Source organism: Pundamilia nyererei, unplaced genomic scaffold (assembly GCF_000239375.1).
Source record: "Pundamilia nyererei isolate P.nyererei 1_Seehausen unplaced genomic scaffold, PunNye1.0 scaffold00198, whole genome shotgun sequence".
NCBI classification, from domain to species: Eukaryota; Metazoa; Chordata; class Actinopteri; order Cichliformes; family Cichlidae; genus Pundamilia; species Pundamilia nyererei.
Genome location: NW_005187599.1, coordinates 384728 through 394269, shown reverse-complemented (window position 1 = coordinate 394269; position 9542 = coordinate 384728). Strand labels below are relative to the sequence as shown.

At 41.3% G+C, this 9542-nt stretch overlaps 1 protein-coding gene across 1 annotated transcript in view; it reads right to left on the bottom strand.

The window, feature by feature from the left end:
- Window positions 1-1928: 1928 nt before the first annotated feature.
- Window positions 1929-9542, bottom strand: part of lama1 (laminin, alpha 1) — a 34967-nt gene continuing 27353 nt past the window's right edge. The window contains exons 52-64 of the mRNA XM_005747464.1: window positions 9319-9460; window positions 9123-9237; window positions 6837-6989; window positions 6584-6735; window positions 6310-6504; window positions 5315-5498; window positions 5097-5203; window positions 4761-4950; window positions 4479-4628; window positions 4007-4160; window positions 2775-2908; window positions 2312-2525; window positions 1929-2225 (exon numbers count right to left, since the gene is read on the bottom strand). Of these exons, the coding sequence (XP_005747521.1) occupies window positions 2071-2225; window positions 2312-2525; window positions 2775-2908; window positions 4007-4160; window positions 4479-4628; window positions 4761-4950; window positions 5097-5203; window positions 5315-5498; window positions 6310-6504; window positions 6584-6735; window positions 6837-6989; window positions 9123-9237; window positions 9319-9460 (2045 nt within the window). The 3' untranslated portion in view covers window positions 1929-2070. The remainder of the gene's footprint in view (window positions 2226-2311; window positions 2526-2774; window positions 2909-4006; window positions 4161-4478; window positions 4629-4760; window positions 4951-5096; window positions 5204-5314; window positions 5499-6309; window positions 6505-6583; window positions 6736-6836; window positions 6990-9122; window positions 9238-9318; window positions 9461-9542) is intronic.

The following is a 9542-nucleotide window of genomic DNA, read 5'->3' as shown; positions in this document are numbered from 1 at the left end:
GGTAGGCCAGTTATGGATCTTCGGATCCTCATTATGTTAGCAGCCATTCTCCACTGTGAACTATGTTAAAAACAAACACCGCTCACGCCTCACAGATGTCCTGCGTAAAGATGAAAGCCCCGATTTGCAGACGCTGTGAACAGAGGTTCGGGACCACAAGTCTTATTGTAAACATATCGATGATTTCATGAGCATGCTTTTCAGCATCTCTTTACTGACCCCTTTTCACACACGGTTGCTGTAGCATACAGCCAGCTGTAGCTTTTCAACAGCAGAGAGGGCACAGGCGAGGCGTGATTGCGGGTCCCGCTCAGGTGCGTCCGCCTACCCTGCAGCGGCGCTGCAGACCACGCCCCGCCACACACATTAACCAGGTAAAATACATATTTAGGCAGAATTTTGCAAATATATATATATATATTTTAGCAGCATCGTGCTTTTTTTCCAATTATTTTTTAAAAGTCAGGTCCAGGCTCCAAAAGCCCAAAGACGATATAAGGGTGGCGGCTCACAACAGTTTTTGTTTGCTACATGGATCATTTTAGTTCAGCTGGGTGTCTTTCCTTTTGTTATATTTTTTAAGAGTTCAAAATGTGTTAATTACATGAATAAAATGTAATTTTCTCTGTAGCACTTCATGAATATCATAAGCAACACACCTTAATTGTTCTGTGGATTCTTTTAAAAAGCAGTTAAAAACCTTTCTGTTCAAACAAGCCTTTTGTTGATCTACGCATTTTATATTCTTTACATTATTTACATTTGATCTTTTACATTGTGTATAATGTCTATTGATTGTATTGTTTATTTTAATATTTGTGTACAGCGCTTTGTGACTGCCTGTCTGTGAAAAGCGCTTAATAAATAAACTTTACTTACTTAGTTGTTCACACAAAGCATAAAGGTAAAAACAAACAAACAATATATACAGTGGTATCTTCATTTTAGATTTCAAAAAGTATTTGCGGCTCCCAGTGTTTTCTTTTGCGTGGAAACCTGGTCCAAGTGGCTGTTTGGGTGTTAAAGGTTGCAGACCCCTGACCTGGGGGGACTATCTGCCGCCTGTGAGCGCTTTGGCGAGGTGCCCACAGCAGCACCCGCTGCTTGTTGAGAGTAAGAGCGATACGTGGTTTCAAAGTCGTCATAAGTCTTGAAACGTGTTGTCCTCGGCAATGGATAATGGCTGAAAATAAAAACAGGTATCACTTTAGCCTGCTCCTAGTTTTATCAATTCTGCACTCTGCTTTGCAGTCCTCGATATCACTGAAATGCAGCCAGATGCTGCTATTTTACGTTTTTGTCCGCTTCTTCACTTTTTCCCGACAGGCTCCCCCGTCTGTCTGTGTACCTGGCCTGTACCACTACACTTGCTATTTTAAAACATCTGCCGCCCTTTCTTCTTTCACATAATGGTACGATCGCAGTCTGTCTTTGCATGCGATTGACCGCGTGGTTGTGCATTCAACTGGATTCTCAGCAGGGCTGAAGAATCAGCTCCAACATACTGATGGGACATTAATAGCTGAGATATGAAATTCGTTTGACGCCACTTTAATAGAATAAACTAGAATTACTCTCAAATTACTCTCCCATCAACCTGCCCTGGGTCGTACCCCCACCGATCACTCTGTTACCTCTGGGATAGATTGGACCCTCCACCTAAGTGAATTAGATAAGTATTTACAAAAATGGATAGATGGAAAAGGATGGCCTCAGCAGATGTCTAAACATAAAATGCTACTTAGATTACAGACAGATGACTCCTCCTTTTTAATGATGAGCTTAAATATAAAATGTGCCTTCACTCAAAAACTTAAACTGATCACCAGGAATGTGTTTCTTCTGTGGTTTAATTACTGTTCATGTTTACAGGCAGAAGTTACTGAAGTTTCTCTGCTTAGAAAATAAAAAGTAGGAATATGTTAGTTTTAAGATGAACTTTAATCATTCAAGTTTGGACTACAGAGACTCAAAATCCACAGGAATAATCAGCAGAGACATTCACACTACACAGCCCATCAATCAATGATATTGCTCTGTGACATAATCCGGCATGCTTTCTGGCCACTGCTAGGAAGTGGGGCATGAGTTAGGGGTTACTCCCAACAGGAAGTGAGCAGAACTCAGATCAAGGGTCTTGGTCAGGTGAGACTTCAAGAGCTGCAGGTTCCTTAGACAACCTCTGAAGCTGGAGCTCAATGACAGGCAGTTCTGTTTGACACCAGCTACAGCAGAGAGATGGACAGGTTAGAATTATTATTAGGTGTGTTCATCTTTTTTTTTAATTCTGTTTATGTTCAAAGGGTCTTACCTGGATATCCTCCCAGGAAGACAGGGTTATTAGTTTCAGCAGAGGTGGATTGTGGGTAAGGGTTTGCAGTGGTGTAAGTTCGCTCATCTACAGTTAGGCTGAGGGCATGTTTGGTTTTTTGGGCCAGCAGGCGGTGCCACTGCCCATCACATAGCATCTGGCCACCAGAACGCACTGACACTCGACCTGCCCCATTATTCACGTTGAAAACCACCTGAGGGGAAAAACAGATACACCTTTATTTACACAAATAAAACTTCATTTGCATATTTAAAACTTAGTTTGCACAATCCTTTTCTATACATCTATTACTTTAGTCAAAAACCAAGAATAACAGAAGCTCTGATGTTACTGCAGCTATTAGAAAGAAAACGTGGCAACTTGCTCAGTTAGATCATTAAATCCCTGGGGTGTAGGCCTATTACTGTTTACATAATGCATAGAATGGAATATCTCTGCTCACCTGTCCATTGATCATCTCCAGTCCCACAGCATCGACTTTTGCACTGCTGATTCCCAGGAGCACTCCTTCTGATTGACTTGTTTGAAACTCCAGAGAGACTGTCATGTCAGAGCCAACCTTATAGCCATCATGGACTGCAGATGGAAACAGCATGTAATCAGATCATAGCTTAATCACGGTTAGAGACAGCTATCCAACACCTGTCTAGTATGTGACGTGCAGCTAATTCCACACGTTTTTGGACAATGCCACTTTTTTTCAGTTTTGCCTCTGCACACAAAAATAGTGTTCATTGCCGGAGGAGGAGAATAGTGTAGAGCATGACGTTAAAGTGCAAACTGCATTATGCTGCTAACACAACCTCAGTGCTAGCATGTCATCTGTGCAAAACCCACCCCAGCAGCCACACCCTGAACTTCAACAGGTAACAAAACGCAGTGATGAGCAGTCAGGCGGCAGCCCGTTTCTACCTGTTCAGGTTTCTGAAGTACAATCAATGTGCTGACTGCTTTAAAGTCTCTGTGTTCTGGTTTTTGTCTTTACTTTCTACTGTCGAGTTTGAGTTCATACCCAAAAAATAAGTCATGTGTGTCCTAATTAGAATAGGGATTTGTGTTGGCCTCAGGTTTATATTGGTTATTTACCAATATAAACAATGCGTTTCAGGTCATTTTACAGAAAAACACAAAAGTAATGTAACCCATAACAATGCTTTTGATATGCTTCTTAGCAATGATGAAGCTAATGAGAACCCAATTAAAACGGATAAGAAATCGAATCGATAAGTGATATTTGCAGTGGAATCGGTGTCGCTAAATTCTTATCAATTGCCATCCGTAGACAGAAGTCAACAAAAATGGATGCTAGTTCTCAAGTAGACCTCTGTGTTTTTGCAGTTGGTGGATTGCTGTAACTTGACAACAATTAGCAACGGTCTGTGCACTCCACCTATACAGTTTATGAATACAGTTTGTTAATGAAAATGTGCTTTCATTTGTTCATATCTCGGTACACCCATCATCCAAACATTATAACTCTTGCTCCAACTACCTAAAAAACAGGCTCTCAAAATTGTGGCCCAATAAGGAAGCAGCCAAAAGTAACTTCTCATATGAACTATAGGCAAAAGCTGTACAGACCATAGGCTGTCCAAAGTCCTTCTATACTAATCAGACCGATCAGTCTGCATCTCATCTTCAGCGCAGATGATTTTGTCTACAAGTTTGACTTACTCATTTCAGCGTATCCGCTTCCATTAAAGTAACTTCCTATCTGGTCTCTGGTGAAACAGGATGTGACACCATGTTGTGACGCCGGCTTAGACACATCCAACATGACACCATTCAGACTGATGGACCGAACACAGCCTGGAAAACTGCTGGTATCCTGAGAACCAAATAGGAAGAAAGACAGGGGGAGACACATGGGAGCAGAAAGGGGGAGAGATTTCCAATAGAGGCAGAATACCTGTGAGTTTCAAAAATGTGCGCAAAGAAAATCTGTCTACATATTAATTCTTAGCGCAAAAATTTCTTCCTGTGAAATCAGGACACTCGTGCAAAAGATGTTCAATAACTCAAGAGTTTCTCTTCTAGGTACATAAAATGCTTTTTTAAAACATCAAATAAAATGATTTGATGTATTTGGGGTAATAATGTTTGTGTCTTTTGTGTTTAACGGTGAAAAAATGAAAAACAATCATACTCCGATTCTCCTGCTGGTCATAGTGTGAGGTGTTCCTCCTAGGAAAACTTTGTTGTCCACATCCAGCTGATTTCCTTTGACTGAGATGGATTCAGTTTTCAAACTGTTGACAGACACTGACATCAACCGCCGGCCCACCTCTGCAACCACCTGAGACACGGTGAACACCACAGCATTCAAACAAAGCTATTTTTGTCTTAACACCAAAACCTCAAACACAGGTTGAAATTTTCAGAGTTTGACATTGATGCGTCTACAGTGCCTCATGTCCAATTAACTCACAGCGTGCCACTCTCCATTGTTAACAGCTACAGATGAGGTGATTGAGGCCAGGCCTTTCCCCAGATCAGCTGACATCATCAGCCTGCCCCCCTTTAGGCTGAGGACAACAAAGTCCATCTGCTTGGAGTCGGAGAGAAGGAGGATCAACCCGTCCAGGGCCCAGCTTCGAACTAACAACCTCACCGACACACTGAGGAAGGGAACAGACACAGTAGTGAAGACAAGAGTGAGACACAAACACACCACAGCAGTGTCGGAGATGGAGTGTTATACAAAGATGAAGTGACCTGTCCCCTGTGTGATCCGAGAGTTGCCTCTGTTGCTATGGAAACTCACCTCTTTCTGACTGTGCTTGGGTTGATAATGAAGGTCATGTGACTGTTTCTGGACAAGCCAAACTGAACTGATGATGGCACAAAGGTTAACTCCCCATCTGATGCACACTGCATCACACACATAGATCAAAAACCAATAATCAATAAAAACGGACATATTGATTAAATTAATCAATTAAAATGATGCACTGAGAACAGGTAATAATGAGTAGTAATTACCGTTAGACCTTCAGGTGACAGGGCACCAAACTGTGTGGGCTGAGGTAGAGGTAAATGAGTAGGGTCTGGAGTTACGTTTACATCCTGGTCATCAGGAAGGAGCACATCCCCAAGCTTCTCCTCCAAGACGCATTTGTCAAACTTCACCCCCTCATATCTCAGAGCTCCTGAAAGGTCAACAAGCCTGCACAGAGCCACAAAATCAAAACTGTTGTTGTCCGAACTCCTTTGGAGAACACAGTCTATGAAGGCTCTTACATGAGATGGTCTAGTCCAAGGAGACCTTAGTCCTTGTAATGCAAAGCACCGCACCTGACTCCTAGGTAACACTGACAGCAGCAGATAACAATCAGGAACCGCCCTAAAATAATTTTACCATTAGAGCCATAAATCCCATTTATTCTTTTTTGACTTAAGGAAATTTGCTTCTGCTGCTGGTGTCTGACGTACAATACTATGCAAAAGTCTTGAGCCAATCCCCATTTCTTTATATTTGGTATGAAAAATTACTGAAACTTGCAAACAATTATGGAAATACAGTATAAAGGGTCAAAAAAGAATTTTAAAGTCAGTATTTAGTATGACCAGCTTTATTCTTTAGCACATCCTAAACTCTCTTTGGTATGATTTCCTGTAAGTTCTTTAAGTAGTGTTCAAGAAAAGCTCTCCAGGCTTTTTGAGGGACATTCTTGGCAAAACAACCTCTTCTGAAGGTCGCAAATTGTAGATCTAATAGTCAGGGGAAACTGCCTGACATTTCAACTACCCAACTGGCTTTAAAAGGTTTGGGATCTAAATCAGCCTTTGAATATCTTAAGTTTGGAAATGAACGCTTTGATTTCTTTGATTGAAAAAGCAGTGGTGTCAGAAAACAGAGACACATCTGTAAACTGCATTTTCAGGAGCCTTCAGATGGGTGCATTCAAAGAAGCTTTTGGCATTGGAAATATGCAGTCGTTGAATTGGGACACAACTTGGATGTGTAAAACACTTACGCTCTGCCAACTGCCAGGTGTTGGATGCAGCCTTTGAACAACCTAGATATTTTCTGCAATCTGATTGGTAGACGGGCGTCATCAGCTGAAGGCAGCCCACCAATAAATAGAGAGGCTGGAGACAGCCGAGAAAATACACCCGGCAACAGGGACACAAGCTTCTTATGTTCCTCATCAATCTGCACTGAGAGTGACCTGAAAGACAGTTAAGAAAGGCCAGACAGGTGAGATGTGAGAAGAAGCATAAAAGTTAGCATGTTATGCTAATACTTACTTTTTGTTGATGGTAATGATCACAGAATGTTTCATTCTGTCACTGAAGGATCCTCCATCAGGCTTTATCACAGTTACCTTACGTGTGGCTCCGCCCACCTCTCCAAGCTCCACCTCCAATGCTCCTGAGACTAGGTGAACAGATAGGAAGTACTGCACATACAGACACATAGAAAATTCAGGTTGCAGTGTCACCCACATAGCTTTGTTAGTTCAAATAGACTTGGTATACATGTGACCTAAATCAGTCTCACCTGTTTGTGTGAACGGTCATTACTGAAAGCAGCCAGCAGGACCCCTGATTGGTTGTTTGAGGAGAAGGAGAAGAGCAACTCTGCTTCTTGACCAAACGATGGTGGAGTGATCTGAACATAGCCTCCAGCCAATAGGGACAAACTTCGCACCGCCTGGTCAATACATTAATCAGTCAAACAACTAACCTGTAAATCAATCAAGCTGTTATCCTACGAGTGTGATCAGTGTTCATTACAAATTAACAAAAGTGACCTCAAAGCACTTTAAAATCTAAGATATTGATAGTACAATATTAGAGAGAAAACCCGAAAAATTAGACAATACCCTACGAGCAGTACTTGGCAAGAGTTAAAGGGCAGCAATAACTCGCTTTTAACAGGAAGTGACCTGAGAGAACCAGGCTCAGGATAGTTGGAGCATTTTACAACAACTGGTTGAGGGATTTAGGGGAGACACAAGGGCAAAACACCAACCATGGAGGGGAGAAATACAAATTTAATGTCGCAGTAGTTGTATGGTTCAGGAGTGAAACGAGGAGAGTAGAAACAAATGCCCAGTGCATCATCAGTAGTTTGAGCCTGAATGGTTCAAGGATACCTGTTCCAGTGTTAACTAATAGTTATTTCAAAAAGGAGATTCCAAAGTCTAATCCTATGGAGGGTGTCTGTGTCCTGAATCTAAACTTGGATTTTGTTCTACAGGAGAGGGCTTTGACAGCTGAAGGCTCTGCTTCCCTGCATACCAAGAGCCAAGTACTAAAGTACTCTATCTGGATAATATGATACTAAGACTTTAACATATGATGAGGTCTGATCAAGACTTCATATGTGAGAAGAAAATTTAAAATTCAATTACAGGGAGCCAATGAAGAGAAGCTAAAATAAATATGAGCTTTCTCTCACTGCTTTGTCCAACCTCAAAGTAACAAAGGCAGAGGATTTGTCACCAGTCAAATGGACCACTTTGAGCAAATACTTCAGGATAGTGGGAAGGAAACAGTCAGGAACAAACCTCCTGCAGAACCAGGCTCGAGGAGGGGCAGCCATCTGCCATGACCTGCTGGTGGTGATAGAAAGTTCTACATATTTGTTTTATATGTGTATTGAAGGACAAAAACAACTCCAAGGTTCTTCACAGTAGTACTGGAAGCCAATGAAACAACTGTTGGACAGTTATTTTATTTCATACTTCAGAAAAATTAACATCAGTTTTGTCTAAATTTACAAGCTGAAAATTACTTGTCATCCAAGGACTTTAGTTCAGTGGATTATTGTGCATTATTATATGTATCAGTACATGCATTTATTAAAACGTGTATATTAGTATATTATTAGCTTGGATCTCAAAAGAGACTTGAGATGAATAGAGATGGAGTCAGGCTGGGCGACAGATATAGTCAATATAGTATTATGTGCAGCCTTGAGGAAAATTAATTAAACCTTGTGATTCAATAGAATGTAGAAACAATTTTAGCAACAACAACTAATAAATAAAAAAAATAAAATTTTCTTTTTCAGTCTCTTGCGTGATTGTGGATTAATTTTGCCCTATTATTCCTTCAGTTCATGGAGGTTTGTGGGTTTGTTTAAGGTTCTGCCATAGTGTTTCAATCAGGTTCTGGAGTTTCACTGGTCACTTAGTTATGCTGCTGTATGCAGCGGATTACTATATTTTTTCTGACTATATAGGGGCTCAAAAATGTGAGATAAAGACCCTGCAATAGCACTGTGAGTCCAGTATTGTTGTGAATTGGTGCTATATACAGAAAACTGAATCTAAATCAATTCAACTGAACAGATTTCCTGGCATGCTTGGGAATCATTGTCCTGTTGTATGACCCAGTTCGGACCAAGCTTAACTGTTGTGGAAACGGCCTCATATTTGACTCAAGAATACAGAGGAGTTCATGGTAGACTTGATGACTGGAAGGTGCCCAGGTCCTCTTACTGCAAAAACAAACTAATCACTCCTATGCTACCATGCTTGACAGTTGCTATGAGTTGTGTGTCCTTGATTTTCTGTGTTGGTCTTTACCAAACATCGTACTGTGAATTATTGGCAAACATCTCCACTTTGGTCTTGTCTGTCCAAATTTGTAATTCAGTTTCAATTATTTAGCACAGAAATCACAACTGGTGCATCGAGGTGCTTTATATTCTAATATAAAGACCCTGCAATAATCCTGAGAAAACCCCAACAATCAGATGATGTCCTGTTAGTGAGCAAGAAAAACTCTTCCAACAAGTAGAAGTGGGATAACTGGGGCTTGTATAGTCTGAGCTTACCTTGAGTATGCAGCCTTTCCTGACACCATGTGCATCCCTTAGCAGGTCAAAGTTGGACCGAGCAATCTCCACATTTTTTATACACCCCACGTAAGACCGGGATGCTACTTGTCGCCTAGCAACCAGAGAGATGACATTCACAGGTGATAACACGGTTCTGGCTATATTATAATCACCTTTGTCTTCAAAAACTCACCTGATTGGTCTGGAAGCAGGAAATCCACCAATGAAGATAGGGTCAAGATCAGAGCGGTTCAGATCAGAGGCCTTTCCAGGAGAGTCCGCTTCCAACACTTCCTTCTCCGATGACTGGTCAGCTGCCATTATGGACAAGTAACCTGGCCACACAGAAAAATGTGAAATAACATTTACAGTGGGGCAAAAAAGTATTTAGTCAGCCACCGATTGTGCAAGTTCCCC